The sequence below is a fragment of the Fibroporia radiculosa genome, assembly GCF_000313525.1.
Source record: "Fibroporia radiculosa TFFH 294 genomic supercontigs, scaffold3975, whole genome shotgun sequence".
Classification (NCBI taxonomy): Eukaryota; Fungi; Basidiomycota; class Agaricomycetes; order Polyporales; family Fibroporiaceae; genus Fibroporia; species Fibroporia radiculosa.
The window spans coordinates 4,635-25,693 of NW_012133397.1; the positions used below are offsets into that span (position 1 = coordinate 4,635).

General features: G+C 53.6%; 6 protein-coding genes across 6 annotated transcripts; 1 reads left to right on the top strand and 5 right to left on the bottom strand.

Moving 5' to 3' along the window:
• On the bottom strand, positions 1-6,232 carry FIBRA_05180 (uncharacterized protein; the record flags this gene model as incomplete). The annotated part of the gene is made up of 10 exons (XM_012326953.1): positions 1-537; positions 595-648; positions 697-966; positions 1,017-1,490; positions 1,543-1,627; positions 1,680-1,834; positions 1,888-2,916; positions 2,968-3,855; positions 3,906-5,838; positions 5,892-6,232. The coding sequence occupies 10 exons, from the start codon at positions 6,230-6,232 to the stop codon at positions 1-3; spliced, it is 5,766 nt and encodes a 1,921-aa protein (XP_012182343.1).
• A 360-nt stretch (positions 6,233-6,592) lies between these two features.
• On the bottom strand, positions 6,593-8,464 carry FIBRA_05181 (uncharacterized protein; the record flags this gene model as incomplete). The annotated part of the gene is made up of 2 exons (XM_012326954.1): positions 6,593-8,244; positions 8,296-8,464. 2 exons carry the CDS (start codon positions 8,462-8,464, stop codon positions 6,593-6,595), a joined length of 1,821 nt encoding a protein of 606 aa, XP_012182344.1.
• Positions 8,465-9,532: 1,068 nt separating this feature from the next.
• Positions 9,533-11,815, bottom strand: FIBRA_05182 (uncharacterized protein; the record flags this gene model as incomplete). Its single annotated transcript, XM_012326955.1, has 1 exon — positions 9,533-11,815. One exon carries the CDS (start codon positions 11,813-11,815, stop codon positions 9,533-9,535), a length of 2,283 nt encoding a protein of 760 aa, XP_012182345.1.
• A 243-nt stretch (positions 11,816-12,058) lies between these two features.
• Positions 12,059-12,559, bottom strand: FIBRA_05183 (uncharacterized protein; the record flags this gene model as incomplete). Its single annotated transcript, XM_012326956.1, has 2 exons — positions 12,059-12,206; positions 12,267-12,559. 2 exons carry the CDS (start codon positions 12,557-12,559, stop codon positions 12,059-12,061), a joined length of 441 nt encoding a protein of 146 aa, XP_012182346.1.
• Positions 12,560-13,726: 1,167 nt separating this feature from the next.
• FIBRA_05184 (uncharacterized protein) lies at positions 13,727-15,580 on the bottom strand (the record flags this gene model as incomplete). Its single annotated transcript, XM_012326957.1, has 7 exons — positions 13,727-13,893; positions 13,953-14,002; positions 14,067-14,143; positions 14,199-14,321; positions 14,402-14,686; positions 14,746-14,826; positions 14,876-15,580. The coding sequence occupies 7 exons, from the start codon at positions 15,578-15,580 to the stop codon at positions 13,727-13,729; spliced, it is 1,488 nt and encodes a 495-aa protein (XP_012182347.1).
• Positions 15,581-16,472: 892 nt separating this feature from the next.
• Positions 16,473-20,857, top strand: FIBRA_05185 (uncharacterized protein; the record flags this gene model as incomplete). The annotated part of the gene is made up of 12 exons (XM_012326958.1): positions 16,473-16,548; positions 16,599-16,985; positions 17,040-17,248; positions 17,301-17,728; positions 17,783-18,704; positions 18,767-18,928; positions 18,982-19,374; positions 19,427-19,624; positions 19,681-19,990; positions 20,042-20,295; positions 20,350-20,639; positions 20,692-20,857. 12 exons carry the CDS (start codon positions 16,473-16,475, stop codon positions 20,855-20,857), a joined length of 3,795 nt encoding a protein of 1,264 aa, XP_012182348.1.
• Positions 20,858-21,059: the final 202 nt, after the last annotated feature.

A 21,059-nucleotide genomic window follows, 5' to 3' on the forward strand; every position in this document is an offset into this window, starting at 1 on the left:
TCAACCTGCGCGGCTCAACAAAATCCTGTCAATGGCATCGTTAATGTCCCGTTTGCGTGACGAGAGGTCCATGGCGAAGCGCTGCTCGAGCTTGCTACGAATCTCACGTTTGGTGGTCGTCGCGAGGTCTGCGTCGCGCAGGATATCGGCCACCGCGGCATCAATGTCCGCGCTCGACGGGCCACCCTGCGGTGAGTCCATCGTCTCCGGACTTCGTGTCGACGGGATTGGAACATCAATGTAGTTGCTTGTGGGGCGAGAAGGCGTGGGTTGGTACACCATACCCGGAGCAGGATAGCCAACCATTGACATCGTCGGTGTATTCCGCCCTGATTGGTAGCCGGGCGGTGGGTACATCGCCATCGCCGCCTGTGAGGGAGACGGTGAGTACGCCCGAGACATTGCCGGTTCGTAGAAGGTCTCGCGGCCATAGATTGAAGCGGTATGAGACTCGGCATATCCTTCGTTCATCATCTTAGTTGGGGGCACCCAAGATCCAATGCTGTGGTTCGATTCCTTGTCCCAGAGCTCATTCTCCTGCGAACATACCGATGGTTAAAAGCCAAAATATGCACATATAATACGACCACATACGTAGTCGTTCCATGACTTGAGTGGTATTACTCTAGGATCAAATTTGCCTTCATCCTGTAATCATAGGTCAGCGTCATGACGGAAATATGACAAACTACGTACATGAACCACCATCTTCTTGCCCGCCTCTCCCAAGACAACACGAGTTGCACCCCACGAGAAGTCATCCATCCTCCAGAACGAGTACAGTGGCAAGAAGAACGAGAATGCAGGAATGGCGAGGATATAAAACACCATCCAACCGATCATGTCCCACTTGCGCCGCAAGATGAACACGAGAGCCTGGAGACCATAAACCGCAGCAATCATAATGATGGATATGGTAGGGATGGCTTCGTGTAAGCCCGCAGCTCGATATATAATGTAAGCGATCTATAGGGATTTGATCAGAGAAAGTAGGGGTCTGCACGTGGATCACTCACATATGCTACTGTTACTGGTTGAATGATAGTGGATACCAGATCAATCATGACGATGAAGCGCATGGAGAAACAGCAGAAGCCGCAAAGTTGGTCCAAGAAGACAAGTTCGCCCAAATTGTGCACCGTTGAGTTGATCCAACGCCGACGCTGAGATAGCAAAACCTTCCAATCGTCAGGTGCAACGGTATACGCGTGGGCATCTCGAACAAACTGCGTCTTGTAAAGCGGGAAGTGCTTGAGAACAATCGTCGTAAGATAACGATCTTCACCAAGGTGCAGCAAGTTCTTCATGTGCAGTGTATCCACTCTATTCTCCGAGTAATCTTCGATGATTTGGTTTGAAACAAAAAGCGGCTTGTGCGTATCCGGGCTCCGAAGACGATACAACGTGAAACAACCTGGCAAACAACTGACCGACCCGAACAAACTTTCGAACGCCTTCGCCATGTGGTGGGAAATGAAATACTCGTAGACCTACGACGGCAATTAAGCAACGCAAATTAGAAAAAGCGTAGCCACAACTTACTTGCATCATCGTGATCAATGATTGTCTCGCGTTGGCTAACTCCGTTTCTCCACAGACACCGATCAATTTCTTGTCGCGCACCATACTTCAAAATGAAATGTTAGGGATTGACTGAAGTCGATGACAATGAGACGTACGCAGAGATGAGACGATTCAGGGACAGAGGATCGACGGTCGTGTCCGCATCAACCATGAAAGCATATTCGTAGAACGAAGGGTTTACACCGATGACGTTCTTGATTTGGTGATACATCTCCAGTTCGAGCGGACTCATTGGAGAATTGAAGTGAACCTTCGATGCAGGAATAAGCGAGATGAGAGAGATAAACAAAAATTTATACATACTTTATTCAAAAAGCGCATAATGAGCATCTGTGTATCACGCTTTCCACGATTGCCTGGACGCTGTTTCTCTCCAGGTTTCCCGCACTTGACCACGACAAGGTAAGGTACAACATGGCCAGCTGTCTCGTAAAGACCAGAATAAACTTTTCCCATATTATGCTGCTTGGCACCTTCCCCGAGAGAGAGGAAGCTGAGCGGCTCCGCATCGATGTTAGGACTCGCACCCAGTACGTCCAGAACAATACGGGGAGTAGGCTGGTCATTACCTGAACCAACAACCATACCGTCGCAAACGACAAGGATGAGCTTCCGCTTATCATCGTACTTCATCTGCGCAAGAGAGTCAATCGTTCGTTGCAGCGACCCGAAACCTTCCGTGTAACAAGGCACTTGACAAATAACGAACTTGTCGTGATCCTCAGGAGCGCGCTCAGAGCCGAAGTTGATGGACGCAATGAACTTGAACCCAATTACGCTGACCATGACAATGGAAAGGGCGAGAAGGATGTAGGTTGCAAATTGGCATTTCGGCGAGTTACGCGTGTCGACCATACCGATTGCGAACAAATTACGCAGACATGTCGATTGCCATTCCATGACCTGAGAACCAAGGTTGAGGGCATTCATCTGCTTTGTGACATCTTGTCCAGAGTTAGACTGGAATACGGCAATCACGCTTTGATCCATAAAATGCACATCGACGTCGGTGGGTAAAACCTCGTTGACGAGAGGAGCAGTTGATGGAGGAGAAGTGATATACCCCGTCACATCATAGATGATTCCGTTGTAGACACCGACAGACTTGCCCGAAGTTGCCATGTTCTGGAGGTCGCCCATCGTGTAACCCATCCAACCAACGCGGTTGTTCCATCGCATCTGGGTCATCACCTCGAAATACCAATCTGGACGAGGGTCATTAGTCCAAGCACGGAAGTCATGGTATTGTGCATTAGGATCCGTGTCGTTGGCAGAGCTCAAAACCACATAGGGACTGACAGTTCCTGTAACTCCATTGCAGAGGGCACTGACCTAGCGACAAGTCAATAATTGGTCGTCAAGTATAAAATCAACCTGCGTTACCTGAAGGGGGAAAATATCGTCCGCCGCTTCACCAGCATAGTTAAGAATTGACTTCACCGGAATCACGGGCACAACACGCTCATGCTGAGCGGCCACTTCGGTGAGATCGAATACCTCGCCATGAATGGACGTATAGGCAGCGTTGGGATTGTTCTTGTACGAGTGTGACTGCAGCTCAGCGGGGTTGAAAACGTTCTCCGTGGGACAGATGAGGGGTCCGAAAATCGCGATGATGAAGACGACGCATCCACAGACAAACCAAATGAGCATGTTGATAGCTAGTTTTTCCCTCCACGCCTGTTGAACATCAGGACGCTTCATCCGACCGAACCACCGCATGAAGGGCGTAGGAATCCAGAACGTCAAGATCCAACATAGCGCTACCCACTTCCTGCGGACCGAGCTTTCCCTGAGGACCTCCGCTGTCTCACCGTCTTGCACTTCGCCGGCGATAATTTCTTTTTCCAGCAAACCTTTCTTATCCGCATCCTGGAACATATTGCGAGACGGCGCATAAGACTCAGTGCCATAATTTGAAACGGTCTCGTTGTCGCGATTACTAGTGTACGCGCTTCGGCCATCGAAATCATCGCTGCGTAGCGACTTGCGCTCGTCAAAGTCGTCATACATATCGGCGCGTTGGAAAGGAGAGGCATGTTGCACAAGAGGAAGTGCTTGGTTAGACTGTCCGAAAGGATCATTATATCCGCCCTCATACGGCGATTCGGCACCAGGTGCTTGGTACGGGGCGTATGGATCATGCAACCCTCTAGGATCGAGACCAGCTTCAGCTTCGGCATCGCGCAACCTATTCCGTTTCTGTTCTTCAGTATCTTTCGATCGGAGATCATCTTCGAAGGCACGGAAGGCGACGTGCGAGAGGAAGACCTGATAATACGATTAGGGCATCGAATCATGAACGAGATTGGATTTCATACCTTATTCGTACCAAGAACAATATCTTTCTCCTGTAAGCCCAGCGCAGTCCTCGCTTGCGCAATCTGTTCCCTCGGTTCACCTTCAATGATGTTCGACGAAATCAACTGCGCGTTGTAGCGCGACACGAACTCATCCGGGGTCATGTTCACTTCGAACTCGCAAGCGGATCTCTTCGAGACTTCAGCGAGACCTAAACTACGGACTTGGGCTTTGACAGAGCGACCCTCCAGCTGATTCGGTAGTTGTGAATCGTTGGGATTGATACAGAATACATACCAAGACTGGGTCTCCTCGAACGTCTCGAACAAGGTGTCTAGGGCCGCGCGGAACTCGCCAGCGACACATGGGGGGCCGTTTGCAAGTACAGCAGTCCCAAGTGGCTCCTCGTCGTCCTTATCCTTCTCGTCGAGATCACCCTCACGTACTGTAGGCATACGTTTGATAGTACCTTTTCGACGTGTGGAAGGAGCGCGCATCGGCTTGACCGGTTGCTGGGCAGACACGATCGTTTCCTCATTGCGAGGATGAGCCTGTGTCGCAATCGCCTTCGCAGTGTAGAGGCCTCGAATGAACGGATTGGTCGACCCAGACCCATCAGTGGAAGGTGCATCCGCAGTCGCACTGGTGCCTCGAAGCAGCGAGACGAAGTCAGGATTAAGTGCATCCAGATTTCGCTCGAGGAAGTTCTCTGACGAATATGTGACAGGGCCACTGAAATGGTTCACAGTGAATGTCGGGCATCCAGAGCGGTCTATCGCGCCTATCTTGAATGAAGAGTGATTTCCCCATCGCTTCCCAAACGCATCGACCATCGTCTGGTCAGTCTTCCTCGGCATACGACGAGCCTGATCGTCCATGATGTGAAGCAGGCCACCGGGCTGGTTTTGCAACAGCCGCAGGCATTCCGAGTTGTCGAAGTAGGGAACCTGAGGGACGAGGCGTGAGATCCCCTCATTCGTGTACTCGCTGACGTGACTCTCAAACAACCGCTTCTGAACGAAGTGGTGCAGCCGTTCGTTGGCGAAATTGACGCAGAATTGGTCGAGAGAATTCGGTCGGCTCGTTAGATTCTGGGGACCAGGCAGATCGAACAGTCCAATGAACGTGTTGAAATCGTCGCGGCACAGCTTCTGATTGATGTATTCGTTCAACCAGGCGAAGAGCAGCGCGTACAGGGATTTAGCGAGCTCATCCCGATTATCTGAAGCGCCATCGGGGTCGAGGAACACGGTGCACAGCTCTTTCTTCATTAGCTTCGTCCTATAGGTCAGTGCCGTCTCTAGAGTCGAAGGTTGGACGCCCAGGAAATCCGCCACAATCTCGAGGACATCGGTATTGCGCACGACGGCCGCCTCTTCATTACGCGCTCGGTCGATGGTGAACTCCAGATTCCCCAAATGAAGGATCGCAGCTACTAGCTGGCACGTCTGCGCAACATGCCGTTTCGAGAAGCCAACGTTTTTCAGAGCCATCTTCAACTGCTCAAACCGCACGGCATCCTCATTCCGGCCGGCATTCCCACGGGCACCAACATTCCGCTGACCCAGATAACGAAACGTCGTTTTCTCGGTGAGGTGCATATGTTGTCGCTCTTCAGCCGAAGCACCAGCGACGAGGTAGTAGAATATGTGGAAATTGCGCTCCCCGGAAGGGACTGCGGCGACACGATTACGCTCAAGGTAATAATCCAAAGTCTTCATACCTGACAGGCGGCCTCGGTCGGTGAACTGAAGCTCCGTATATTTGCCGAATCGAGAGGCATTGGGGTTGAACAGCGTCCGCGCGTTTCCAAAGGCCTCGAGAACGAATTCCGCCGCCGGAACCTGCGTTGAGAGCTTTGAACCCTTTTTGCCTGGTTGGCTCACGCTGAGCTCGAGGAGCGTCTTGATGGCCAGACGACGGCTTTCGGACTTCCCACTTCCAGTCTCTCCACTTCATGATAATCAGCCCATTATCCAACCTTGTATGCATCACGCAAAACATACCTCAAGAGAATCGACTGGTCCTGCGTTGTCCTTCGCATATGATAGTACGCATTGTTGGCAAGCTGGAAGATGTGCGGGCCCAGACGCTCCTTGTTGGGCGACGTGTCTCGGTACTCGGCTGCATATTTGTGCAACACGGCGTCGGAATTGCTGGGAATGTACTTGTGTGGGTTTATCGCGACAACCGCTGAGCTGCCAATGTGAGTGTAGATGTTGTCAGACATGAATCGTTCACGAAGGCATGTTACGATAATGTCTTCAGAGACCGGGGAGATAGTTGCGAGGTCGTCGACGGCCTCGAGCCGTTGACGCATCGTGAGAGTAGACTCCCGCCCGTTCATGGCGGGCCGCTGAACAGAGCGCAAAGCTTGGAAGGGAGCGGAGGGAAGGAGATAAGGCTAAAGGAAAGGAGGGCGATGTCGTCGTCGTCGTCGTCGAGCGTGGAAGAAAAGGCTGGGCAACTGGGCATGCAGCCGGGCAACTTTTACCGCTTCATTACATAATCGACAACATTATTTTTACGCTTACGGTATCCATTTTATTGCTTCAAAAATAGCGCTTGTCATTAGTCCCATTGCTAAGCAGTACTGTATCAAAGTGAAATTAAGGTTAGGTGCTATTTGGTAGATGCGGAGACTGCTATGTAGTCGTGTCGATATAACGAGAGGCATTCTAAGAACGACAGGAGACAAATATAACTACTACGACGGATTACCAGCGGGTCTAAATTGCGGCGACGAAACTTGGACTGGCGAAACAGGGTGTACTTGCGGAATCCCAGATACCGGGATCTGTTGGTTCATGGGAACCATTCTAACGACACTCCCACCTGTGGATTGGCTCTGTATTGATCCGGGCACAGACTGAAAAAATTGCGGAACCGTCGTCACAACTGGGGAAGGCTGAACGTTGGACAAAACTAACGGGATCGCAGGCAAGTGCTGTGTCGTAGGGGTATCACCACCAGTGTACTGTAACAGAGGTGTAGGACTGGCATATCCCGCCCAAGGGCTTACCACATTGCCTTCGGATCCCCGTTCCTGCACTGGCTGCTTGCTTCGTGTCTGGGTACAGAGACTTGCTTTCTGCAGTCTCTCACGAATCTGTTCCCGTTCCAACTCGACGCGCGCAAGTTGCAACTGTTGCTGCTCCCTTTGTAACGCTAGTTCTTCCTTCCTCAAACTACACTGCGCCTGTTTCGTCTTCTCTACCTCCATGAGAAGATCATAGGCTAGAGATTTAGCATCGCCCGATGCGGGGGTCCTGGTAATGCGAACGTGAACATCCTTTTGAGACACAGAACGTTTCACCGCACGTTGGTCTTGCGGCTTCTCCGAACCACGGCCTTGCGTTTGAGGCTGATTTGGACCTTTGGTGGACTTCGTAGGCGCCTCGCGCCTCGCAGCCGCCTCCAGATTGTGCTCAAGCCTCTGGAGCTGTTGCTGTTGACGCTGGTACTGCTCCTGGAGTTCTTGAAGCTGTCGGATCGGCGGAGGATGCTGCTGGAGCTGCTGTGTGGGAGGTGACATATTTTGTTGAGGAGGCGGCGGACGAGGCTGCGAATGGTGCTGCGGAAGCTGCTGGGTCAACGGCTGTAGATTTACAGATAAATGCTGCGAGAGCTGTTGTAGTGACTGCGGCAAACGCTGGAGCTGGGACTGCTGTTGTACCATCTGGTGCCGGAACTGTTGTTGTTGTTGCTGCGCCACCTGGTGCTGGAGCTGCTGCTGCGTCACCTGGTATTGATACTGTAGTGGCTGCTGTTGGTACTGTTGCGGCTGGCACTGGGGCTGTTGATCTTGTTGCGGCGGGCGCTGGGGGGGTTGTTGGTACAACATTTGTCCCCCGCTAACGTTGGCTTGCGGGTGGATACCCTGAGTGGCTGAGCCAACGCCAAACTGCGAAAGGCCACCATAGGCAGTATAAGAACTGAATGCGGTTCCTACCTTCATGGCACGGAGCGGATCGCGATCTGGGTGTAAAAAGGCCTGGGTCGGATGGTTCTGGGCAACGGTATTCTGTCGGCCCACATCTGAGGTAACAATGGGGGCGGAGTTGGCGACAGTGTCATCCGCGTCCGAGGCAACATCCCCCGACTCGCCCGACGCGCTTTCTTCGGCAGCACTGTCGTCAGGCTCAGCCTCATCATCCTCGCCTCCACTGCCGTCAGATTCATCATCCTCCTCTTCCTCGTCAGAATGTTCGTCAACTTCGTCGGCGTTATCGTCTTGCAGCGATTGAGACTCGTCGCTCCGTTCTGGCTCCGAGTTCGCGGCAGTATCATGCGCACTCGACTGCCTAAACGAAAGTCTGTGCAGCTTATCATGGAATTGAAATTCAGCCTTGATTCGCTCTTCAAACATCGTGTGAGTTGCGCGCGGACATGAATTGACGAATGACTCACTAAAAATGCTCCTACGCGAGCCGGACTTCGACTGCGTGCCAGTGGTTCCATCCCTACTCTTCCCGTCCTGGTCCATCCTGCTTTGACCCTCTGGAGGTGTCTGGGCATAACTCCCGTGGCCACTGTCAGCATTGTCAGACCCGTTCCTCAATGGTGTGTTCAGACCCATAACGATGCTGGAGGCGAGCGGCGAGTTGAAGGAGGCCAAGAACTGAGGGACGCCCTGGAAGTGCACAACAGAGATGCGCAGGTCGACCCTCTTCTGACCGATATCTTGCAGACATGGGTTGCCGTTGAACTTCACCTTCAAGTACTCGGATACAAGCGCTGTACGTACTCAAAGTACGCACTCAAAGTACGCGTTCGCGTAAGGTACAGTAAGGACCACAGTAGACCACAGCGGGCTAGGATAATTATGTAATTTGCGCCGGTCCCGAACTTAAGCTTAAGCTTAAGCTCAATTTAAGATTTCCGACCTCTTCTGTCTCAGCGACGTCCTCAGCAGTGCAATCACATTACAGAATTGTTGTTTCCGAATCTTCTGCTATACAGGTCGCTTCTATTGAACCCATCCTTCTACGCAGATACTGTGCAGATTTTTGTCAAGGCACGATAACTTGATGCGGCCCATCAATTCAAAGAGACGGCGCTCTCGGATACGGCACGCCTCAGGCCGCTCCGATCACTCGCTACTGGCAGCTGCGGAATCTTTTGTCAAGTCGAAAACTTGCCCAGGGAACGGGAACTGAAGGATAATGTGCGCCGCGACAAGGCGACATCCTGGCTTGAATGGTTATGACTACTTACACATCAACCTTATATGAAACACATGCCGGAAATCTACTGCTCATAATACTCTCTAGCTTGACTTTTGATTCAGGCTATATAGTCAAAGCCTCCAAAAATTCTATCTAAAAATGATACAACTCGGCCGATCACAGACCCAGATTGCGCACGGTGCACGCAGACTGAGAGGACGACAACGACACTACTAACCAGGGGGACTACTGCGATATCTATAAAGCTAATAACGTGCGTGGAACGACGGGGTTATCGACTCGGACCCGGATATGGATGGAACATTCCGCAATGAATACACAAAGCGCGTCCATCATGATATTACCTCAGATTATACGGGAACGAAGCTATGAAACGTAGAACGAACGTGAACTCGAACTTGGAATGTATGGTATGTCTTGTATTCTGGTCATGCTAGCCCTTGCACACAGTGCGAGGGCTAGCCCGGTCGATATGATCGCAATTTGCGGAGGACACTGTCCATGTTCGACTCTTTCTCTGTCGCACGATCCAATATTTGCCCGATGGATGGCGACGCCCCAAGTCGCAGGTTGCCCTCGTAGCCAGCGGTTGCCGACTTTCTCGAGGACGTCGACGCAGTCGAGAGACGCTTTGCAGCGCGTGACATCTTACCGCCTCCTGATTTGCCTCTCTCCGTATCCGATGCACCGTCCTGTTCGGCGCCACGGCCTTCAGGGAACGTGGCGCTCCGCGGAGTCTCCGGGATAGCTGACAACCCCGACGACGCGGTATTCGCGGCCGTGAGCGTTGGCAAAAACGACCCGCCCGACCCTGAGGACAATGTCGCGGGCGTCATGCTCCCTGCGTCTGTCTCCGAAAGCGATGGAATCGATGGGATGTCCATGTCCAGCCCCAACCCGGGACCGCTGAGATACGTCGCTGGAAGTGTGGGCGAATTCGCCAGCCTCGCCTGCTTCTCTGTCGACCCTGGAGGCGAGCTTTTCGGAATCCAGTTCGGCAGGGTGTTTGACCGCCTTAGCCGGCTGTGCATCTGCCCAGCACTTCGCGACGAGCGCACACTGGGCGCCGGGCTTGCGATGGCATCTGAGCCGGGCGGACTCTGCGCGAAGGGAGCGATTAGGTCAGAGACACTCTTCTGCAGCTCGAAGAGGCCCTCCTCCATGCTATCCAGTGTCGAATCAATCGACATTCCCCGCTGGTCATTTTCTTCCCCGTTAAGAGGGCTATTGCCTGGAGCAGCAGCAGTGCCAGCTGGAGGCGAGTTCGACTCCGATGCAGAGAACGAAGGTGATTCGGACCTTGAGCCATTCTCGCGCCGGCGGCCAGCGTTCATCACCAGCCATCGCAAGCCGGTCATCTCGCGCTCGCGTTTTTGCGCCTCGCGTTCAAGCACCTCAATGCGTCGCATGAGCTCATGCTTCTCGACTGCATGCCGCTCCGAGAGCGTGAGAAGGTATGCCGAGAGCCGCTGGTACTTTGCGTTCTGCACATTCACCTCCTCGCGCAAGTGCGCAACAGTCGCCGCGTTGTTCGAGGGATCCGTTTCTACCGTAGGCGTGCGAGGCCCCTCCGTATCTGTCTCGAATGCGAAACGTTCGCTAGCAGGAGTGGATGGTGTATCCGTAACGGATCGACCTGCGCTATGACCAAGAGTGCTCGCTGACCCCACGGATGACACAGTATTGGCGCGTTGACGGAATACAAGCTGGTGTACCTGACCCACGGACATACGCGAGGCTATCGACGGAATCGTGGGTATTGCAGATATTGCCTGACCGTTCTCCTCCGGGTCTGATACCGGTGTACTCTGCTGCACACTCGGCGGCGGGTCTGTTGGTGGACTGATGCGCTGAGATCGCCGGAACGTCGTTAGCAGCGGGACAGGTGCGCCTCGGGGTTTTATCGGTGACGACGATCCGGGAATTCGACTGGAAAGCACAGGCGAGCGAGGAGCTTGCTGCTCCGGCGACACGGAACCGGAGGATGGCTCTAGTACACCTCGAGGAGAGGAATGTGGAGCAGTCTTCTCCTGCTTCAGTTTTGCAATACTCGAGACGGTACTTGTCTGCTTCCGAATTCTTTCTCCAGAAATACGCCCAGAGAACAGGAAAGCATCGCGCGCACTCGAAGAGCTGCTCACACTCATACGCGAGGGCAGCGTGTCATCTGTACTGAGCTCTGTATGCGCTCGCATGAGGTCACCGTATCCCGACGATCTTTGTGATCTCTTGCCAATGCTATCGCCAGCCGGCAGACGCGGTGAGAACTGTACTGACCGGGGACTCGTGGGAGATGACGGCACTGACTCCGGAGAACCTGCTGTGTCACGGTCATTCTGTCTAGAGTAACTCTGCATGGGAGCAAACCGTTGCATTGGAGGAGATGGTGGATTTCGTGGTGCGCTGTACGCATGTACCTCTTCCTCCACAGTAGGCGGGGCTGCCGACACCGTGATAATTGGACGGTTTGTCCCAGAGTAAGCTTTCTTGACGCTGCGAGTGAGCCTGGTACTGTCACTGCTCTGTCTGCTTGTCTCTAATGATGTAGATTGCCGAGGACGCAAATGGCGAGCGGCAGGCTTGGGAATGGAGGACGTCCCTTGCTTAGATGACTCGGCTAAGTGACTGGAACTGGCATGATCGCCGCTCTTGGATGGCATGAGCTGGGACACATGGCCAAAGGAGGAAGGGAGAGCTGTGTTGGGAGCCACCTTGAGGGAAGGAGATGATGGCGTAGACATGGAGGGCCTACTCGCATTCCTATAGAATCGGACGTGTGAGTGGGTATGGTATCCTCAATAGGAAGAATTAACACCCTGGGAGCGTGGAGAAGAGATGATGACAAATATGCAGAGAACCCATAGCTCAACAATAAGGACCGAAAGTTGGAGCCGGTAGGTTTACAGAGAAGCCGATGTTGGTTATGAGCTTCTATAACATAGCTGATGACGATGACGTTTAGGCAATACTCGCTTCGCAATGGATCACTGCGAGACCGGTTCGGATAGCGTGACATGGAGTCTATGAGCCCACACTCGCATGTCCATGTAGCCCCGCATAGACCGAGCGGATGGCTCAGGCAGGACGCAGCTTTTGTTGAGCACATGCCTTCGCTCGTCAACGCCCCGCTTCCTGCGTCGCGAAGAGGACCCACAACGACAGATGACTGGCAGTGAGAATGACAAGACTTACGTGGTATGCAGTTTGGTCGGGTCGAAAGATGAGGGCAGTGGTGGGACATCCTCGTCTTGCGGAGAACGCAGGTTGGATACTGCAGAGCGAGCGGAGGAAGGGGAGGCAGAACTTGTTTTACGCCTGCGCCCGAAGAAGGAGATTTTGGATTTTCCCTTTGCGGGGGAGTGGTCGGGCTCGGAGAGTGGTGGAGGAGAGGGGACATGGGACTCGGGATGTTTTCCTCGAAGGAGGTCGGAGAAGTCAGACGTTTTTGAGCGCAGACGGGCTGACGGGGGAGTGCGGTCGGGCATGGGGGATTCATTAAACGAACGTGAGAGGGCGAAAGAGGGTGGGCGAGGGGGCGAGGGAGAAAGAGGCGCGAGGGATGGAGGAATACGGTTTTAAGGTTTCATGTGCGAGGCGGCAGAAGCCAGGACGAGGACTGGCCGACGACCGTGACGGACATGGGCCAGCCCGACCCTGGCGCTTGTCTATCGGCGATCCGTCCACTCGCACGGGCCCTCGCTCCCCCTCCTGTCCCTGGCCTCTCGCCCGGCCGTCGACAACTCAAAAAATCCGGCGCATCCGAGCCGCATCGTGAAACGAACGACAGACATCATCCGTCCGTGTTCGCGTTTCTTTACTTACTTAAAATTAGCTTGCCAGCACCGCGGCGACCGCCCGCGCCGAGTTCTCAGCTCTTCCTTTCTCTCCCGCGTCTGCAGCCGTCGCAGGCTCCCCGCACGCCGATGCCGACTCTTGTTGCCTCGGAAACAAGGACCCCGCTCGCGCTGTTTCAGTGGGCTTGGTCGCGGGGGCGCGCGCAGTACGCGGTGCTGAACCGATCATCATCTGGAGTTCAATAGCCTCGCGGCGCGCGACACCACTGCGCTATCAAATTTTCCCAATCCGGCCGCTGCGCCTAGACCCCAAAGCCCAACAGGCTCCGCTCGCCGGCCTTGTCCTAGCAGCATATTCCTCCTCGCCTCCGTCGAGAGTGCGCGCGCACAGGGCTCCTTGGGCCTCGGACGTCCAACCCAACGCTTTACCACCGCTGAGGACATTTACGACACGGAGAGCCGCTGCTGAGTTTCAACGCGCGGAAACAATCACCCAGACGTGGCGCCCTCGGAGATCAAACATAAATATCGAAATTGAACGCATTCAGTCCCGATCGGTCCCCAAAAGCCACGGTCAAAGAGATCCCATCGTGGGCTAGCGGAAATGAAAACATCGGCCAATACCCTTGTGATCATCACCCAACCCGGTCTTTGCTTATTCACGCTTGCAGTCAAACAGCCCAGCCAGGAAGGGAAGACACCGTTACCCCATGCGACACAGAACTTAGCTTTTCGGCAGTAAATGCTCCTAGCGTATATCACTTGATTAAAATTAAAACAGTAACGGTGGCCACATGCAAAGGTCATAAGTTAATAAAAAAAATAGACCCCGGGCCCGCTCATCGCGGACATGAGCTGTCACAACAAGCCCCAGAGCCCGCCTGGGTTTACCCATGCAAATTCTCCAAAATCATGGAGCCCATCCGTGCCGCTTCGACTTGGCCGGGCCGCGAATTGGTATAGCGGCCTCAACGCCAATTCTGGGCTAGTATCTGAGCTATTGTCTTCCGGGATGCCCGCCGTAGCTACATAAAGGGAGTCACTAAAACTGTCCGAGTGGCTCAGGTTGCATTGAATGACCAACCTGAAGGTATCCAATGGGTCTGAGCCTCGAGCGTCTCGAAGACGTTGATTCTATATGACAGCAACAGCTCATCAGTCAAATGACCGGTAATTCAGTGACCATGCGCTCACGCACCCCTTCTCGTCTACGAAGTAACGGTGCCGTTGGAGGTCCTTCAATTGGAACCGGCAACGGGGGCTTTTGTTCAGAAGCTGCATGGCGGCATGAGTCCGACGAGAACTGCGGATGAAATTTGGAACTCCTTACCCCCACCAGAACGCTCTCTTCTTCACGACTCAGATCGGTCACCCATCTCAGGAACGAAGTGCCCTCTTTCTTGGGGTCCCACTTGAGATATTTTGCACGCTGTGCTTCATTTGGGAACAGTACCTGGATTCGTTTACGCAACCGCAAAATGAAACGTCAACACTGCACCCACTCCCCAGCCGAGATCATATGCTCAGACTAACCTCGCCTGAGATAAGATCAAACATCGTGCATCCGAGCGCCCACCAGTCGACCATCTTGCCGTACCACAGACGCTGCGCAACTTCGGGCGCCAAATACGGCTTGCTCCCCACAAATTCCTGGGTGTACACTTCGCCGTGCTCAAGGGGGACACTCCCTGGGCTCAAGAACGCTGCATTGAAGTCGGTGATGCGAATCGTATCGCTACGCGCGTCCAGCAGTATATTCTCGGGCTTGATGTCGCGGTGGATGATTCCCATGTCATGTAGCGCCTGGATGCCAAGTGCCTGTAGACGTGCTCGAGTCAACGAGTGCCATAATGATACGGAAGGCGGAAACGACAAACAATTTGGGCAACCCACCAGCGCGTCCGCTGTCTGTCCTCGTGTCCTCGAATCACTGACAACAGATCACATTGCATCAAAGGCTGCAAACTTAGTACACGGAATGCTATACAGTGTGCTAAACGCGCTTACCATTGCAAATACCACTTGCTCTTCGTTTTGCAGCACGCCATGTAGCTCCATGAGGAACGCCCTGTCTGCCTTAGGCCGTGTCGATATACGCTTGTAGCACAGTAGTTCTGTCAGCAGGGCATGTGCCAAGTTTGCGTCGCCGTGCATTTTGCTTTTTTCAAACACGCGAGTGCAAAGAACACGTCCTGAGCCAGTATCGCGCGCAACGTAGCCCTTGCCGTATATGCCGTGGGGCAGTGCGTCCAACAACTTAAAGGGACCAAGACGTTGGGGCTTGTAACCCGAGACTGTTGCCGCACGCACATGTCCCTTTGTGGGGGGCGCTTTGGCTATTTTTTCCTGGCCGAGGTATATTTGCGACAGCTTGCGAGTCAGACTTGGCACTGGAGACGCTTGGTAGACAGAGCCGGGCAACGACGCAGGCGGACGCAGGCTTGACGGGCTCGGTATTTGATAGACGAAGTGCCTCGGAGACGGAACGGGACGGATAGTTGAGCGGTCGACGCCAGCATCGACTCTGATGGGACTTGGGGGACAGCGGATCTTGCTGCTCATTCTACACTTGCTAGTTGACGCCAGAGGCTGGCTGTTCGAGTTGATTTGTGAGAGGGGGCTTCTGCAGACGGGCTGCCCCAGCGAATCTCTCTTGCGCAGAGCAGATGAGGAACGGAGCGGTGTTGAGGAGGATGACGCGCGGGCAGGCATCGTTAAAAGGACTTGAGTTTGAAAGAACACGCGCGCGGCCAGGCGGGATGAATGAGCCACAGAGTGTGTAGGGTGGCCAGGGAGGAGATGAATGGACTGAGCGGAACCATTGTTGTCGGTTTATGAGCAAGTACAGAGAAACTGTGGCCCATTAGTGGCGGTGTGGCCAAAGCTGGTTGCGGTCCGGGGACACGCGCGTGCGGCGAGAGACAATTGATGAAAGGTGTGGCCAATGCACCTGCCTCGTGTACCGTTACCGCAGTGAGTGGGTTTCAACCTGTCCCTACCTCAATGCTGGAGAGCGCAGTCGGAACGAACGCAGGTGGAGTTTGATCGCAACGCAGTCGTGCAGGAGCAGCGCAAATGTCAGTAACACAAGTCCTGGTAAGATCAGACTCAGAGTAGCCAGACAGAACCCACAAGTCAAAGCCACCCACAAGCGTGGCGCTATGTTCCTTTGTTCCTTGCTTGAGCCTGTCACAATTCAGACCACATCACGATGCGCTTTGAGTGGCCGATGCAGGGGTAATATTAGATGGCTCTCCGATAGGACGTGTACCAGATCCCGCCATGTAGTTGAGTTTCAGGATGGCTCATAGCGTTGAAAATGCTTTGAAATGTTGCGATCGTCAGGAAGATTGTCTCAGCAACACTCAAGCAGTGTAGATTGAGCACAGTAGCAAGCGCAAGGGTTTGTACGATGGTCGAACTTCAGAAGGAGATTAGACGCCAATTGACGATACCGAAGGATTATTTCCGATAAGCACTTGGTTGACATTACGTAATGGATAAGCGAGCTCGATCAGCCCCGCCACAGGTGTTCCTGATACACGGTCGACGGTCACGAACGGCGCGTCCTCCACGCGACATTTACTCTAAACACGCGTCCGTCATGGCCGACGTCGACAGTTCACAGGAGCCGCGAAGGTCGCAGCGGGAGAAAAAGCAGAGGTCGCATTTTGTTTCTGGTGCGTCGCGCTCCTCTCCCCCAACGCCCCTCACCGACGCGTTGCTGCAGTCGACAGCACCCTCCTGAAGCGCAAACGTTCCGACGAAACCACAGATGCTAGCGACAACGAGGAGGGCGATTCGCCAGACACCGGCTCGGACCACGATGCGGCAGATGTAGAGGACGAGTTCGACGCGCCGAAACCAAAGCAGAAGTCTCCCTCAAAACCTGGCCGCAAACCGAAGGGGCCTCCGCCTGCGAAGAAACCGCGCGTCGCGAAGAAGAGCGTGGCGATCAAAGCCCCTGCAAAAGTATCAGCTCCAAAACCCAAGAAGACTACTACGAAGCCAACTACAACTACGCGTAGGGCCAGGCAAAACCCCGCCGCAGCCGCAGGCTTCGACGCGGAGAAGGTCGCACAAGACACGAAGATCTCGGGAGACAACCCCCTTTTCAGTGCGTTTCGATGGCAGTGGTCATGCACTGAGCCTGATTTTTGACTGTGCATAGATGCTATTATGAACCCTGCGGCTGCTCTGCAGTCGACCGTAGAGGACTATTTGGAGTCTCTTTCGCGAGCCCCGGGCCTCAGTCTAGCAGAACTTGTCAACTGTATCCTCCGTACGTGTGGCTGCAACGACACCGTGAACGGTGACGAGGTAGTGGACTATGATGGAGTTGTGGATGCCCTGGATAATTTCACAGAGGGGCTTAAGAAGGTGCATTTACTCGTACGTGACCTCATCTTCTGCTGACAACGTCTGCTTCCAGGACGATTCCCCCATCTACCCACTGACGTCCAAGCTGCCTGTATTCAAACGATTCCGCAATTCTCTTTCTGAGTTTCTCGAGCGTTTGATCGCATCGTCAGCGGAGCTCGGCTCGCTATATACGTCGGATCTCATGGCAACGCTGCAGACTTGGGTTGTTGCGATGTCGTCGTCCCAACTTCGCAGCTTCCGGCACACGGCAACAGTCATTGCCCTTGAAGTGGAGACTGCCCTATGCGACGTCGCGGCGGCCGTGGAGAAGGAGGCGGAGGTTGTAGGAAGGCAGCGCGAAGGAGAGCGGAAGCGGAAGGCGGCTGCGAATAAGGGTAAAGGTGGCACCGCGCGCGAGAAGGAGCTCGAAAGTAAAGCTGCCGAAATACGAGAACGGCGGGCTAACCTTGCCGAATTCCTGAAAGAATTCGTTGATGGGTAGGTGTTTGTAGTTCTGCTGATCCCGATCCGGTGTGCTGATGTCTCGTCCAGCGTCTTCGTGCATCGCTACCGTGACCTAGATCCCAACATCCGTTCGGAATGTGTTCGAGCGATGGGGCTGTGGTTCAAGAAGTATCCTGCACACTTCTTAGATGGCGCTTATCTCCGGTATGTGGGATGGGTGCTCTCGGATGCGCAGACCCAGGTGCGCCTCGAGGCTGTGAGAGCACTCGCGTTGGCGTATGACCAGACAGCCTACATCGGTGCCGCAGCATTGCAGCATTTTACCGAACGGTTCAAGCCACGATTGGTGGAAATGGCTGTGGGTGACACGGAACTACCTGTGCGGGTTGCGGTTGTCCAAGTGTTACAAGCGATCGACGGCCACGGGCTCCTTGAGGACGAGCAGCGCGAGCGCCTTTGCCTTCTCCTCTTCGACGAGGAAGCACGTGTACGCAAGGCTGTTGGAGGATTCGTTCGCGGTGTCTGGGAAGAGTGCGTAGAAGAGCGCCTGGTGGGTAAGAAACCCAACTCGCGAGACAGGCAGCGAATACAATTCAAGGCTCTCGGCATTCTGCTTGTTAAATGGGGACGTGCGCTAGATAAAGCTGCCTCGGACGTCGATTCGGAGGATGACGAGAACGACTTGGGCGAAGGACCTTCAAAGCGGACGAAGCTACAGGAGGTTACCACTCTGCTTGGATCTGAGCGGAAAGGCCGTGTCCCGTTGGCAGTGGAAGCATTGTGGGATGAGCTTGAGCCTCTGCGCGACTGGGACAAGCTGCTTGATATGCTTCTTCTCGATCATTCTGCAGGTGGGGAAGACTCTTCTACCGGTGGCCAAGATTCGGGTATTGGGGGCACCGGCATTGACGAAGCATGGAGGCTCGAGGAATCCGAAGAGGCTGTCTTACTGGAAATGCTCATTGCTGTGCTTCGAAAAGCTAGAGCGGATGTTGTGGGTGCGAAAAAGGTATGGAAATGCGAATGCGGCTGGCTGCCGTTCTACCAGATTATTAAACGTTCGGAACTTAGGGAGAAGATGAATCTCTTGATTCAGCTATTACGAGGGCACTTATCAAGGCACTCCCTCGGCTCTTTGTAAAGCATCAGACAGACGACAATCGGATGGCGGATGTGTTATTGTTGCCCCAGCTCATGAACCTTGATCTTTATCTGGAGATGCGGATGATGACGGTGCGTGCTTATTTGTTATGGACAATGGTTGTATTCGCTGATAACGCATCAAGGCTTATGCTAATATTTGGGAAGATATAAACAAGCAATTTCTCTCACATTCTTCACCAGTGGTGCTCACTAATACTGTTGCTACTATTCGATATATGATGGATGCTACCAGTCTTTCGAACACAAACAGTACAAAAATTATCGAACTTGAAGACGAGCTAGCGACGTCACTCCGCGATGCCATTGCGGGACGTGACGAAATCGAGATTGCTTCGTTCAGCGAGGATGAGGTCCTGTGCCTATATGCCATCTGCGCACGCCTTGGAGCTCTGGTTGGTATCCGAGATATGACAGCATGGATGGAGGAGGACGAAGGTGGTAAACAGAGCAGCGCATGGGATATTCTGAGCGCGCTAACTGAGCGAGGAAGACTGGGCTACAAGGAAGAAGAATTGGTAGGCTCGCACGTCTGGTTATGTTGATGTTGCTGATCACCGACACATGTAGATGGTAGACCGAGCGCTTCACGTCCTGGCGCTGCATATCATATGGAAAGCTCGAAATTTGACCGCTGCTGTCGACCTCAACTCCGCAGAGCAACAGTTTCAAAATCGGCTGCGCGAACAGCGTGACTCTCTCATTGAAAAGCTTCTTGAATTTGCTGTTGGTACGCAATCAAACACCGCTGAAGGTGTTCGACGAGCGGTACATATAACTATTGTCCTATTACATTGATTGGTCTTCTAACCTTTCATATCTAGGCTTTCCAGAACCTCATGAACCTCCACATCCTGTTCTGTCCGGCACAATCGATGGCTTCAGACGGCTCTCGTTTGCCCACCGCTTCTCTTCCATTATCACTGGACGATGAGGTCCAATATCGATGCGCGGGGTTCATCCAAGCAGAAATCGAGCGATATGCTGACGAACTTGAGTTTTCCGTACCTGCGCCCGCTGGTGGCAGTGAAGAGGATGAAGAGAGCGATGGCAGCCAGTCAGGCGACGATGTCAACGCGAAACAAACCAAGGGCGGTTCTGGGAAGCGGAGGCAACATGGCGGCAAGGACTCAGGTGAGCAATGTTTCTCTGGAACATAACGGAACGACACTCACCAGATGATAGTCGCTCGCCCGACGTCTCGTTCGCAACTTGAGAAGGAATACGCTTTCATGGGGGTAATTGCGACCTTTTTGCGCGCGATTCGCGCCGGCGTCATTCACTTCCGGCATTCTGTCACCATCCTCACACATTACGGTCGTCTTGGTCCTGCGTTCGATATGTGCTCGAAAGTGATCGTCGAGATTCTCCGTGAAGAAGGCATGTATAAGGACAATGGTGCCGTGGTTGTAGAGATTGTTTGCCAGGCTCTCAGTGATGTCAGTCGCGAGCCTACTTGGAAGGTCTGAGAGTATACTGACGATCTTTCCTAGTCATTCACCCTTGTCATTGAAGGCATCGTCCACACAGAAGATCACACGGTCGCACTCGCAAAACTGCTTGCATCCTGCCTTGTCATTCGTGGTGCCCAGCTATCTATCGTCCGGAAGTTGGATGGACCTCATATTGTCAAGATACACACTACCGCGCTATCGTGGATAGGGAAGAAACTCGTGACCTATGAATCGAGCAAGAACAAAAAAGCCCGCAACCGCGCTATCTTATTTTTCAAAGCCCTGCTTCCCTTGCTCTCCAGTGTCGACAGCCGCGATGCCCTGACAATGTATGTGACCGTATCAGCCCAGACTGTTGATTCGCTTACATCTCGCACGCAGCAAAGCGCACCTTGACCAAGTGATTGCTCAAGGTAGGTTGGAAATCTCTGCCACTGCCAAGCCATGGGACCCCTACCGCGCCTATGAAAAACGACTTGCTACGGCTATGTCAAAAGACAAAGGTAATCGTCCTTTATGCTCAATGAACCAACACGCTCATGTCTGACTGGGCGTCCAGGGTCCGGTGGAAAAGCTAGAGCAGTGAAAAAAAGCGCGAAGAACACAGAAATGGTTACGACCGACGACGAGGCCGGCGAATCCGACCACGCCGCCGTCCCCCAAGCTCCTCCCCAGCGATCAAGGCGGAAAACACGCGGTCGGGCAGCGGGATCGGCGGAACCCGATACCGACGCAGAAGGGGAGGCTGA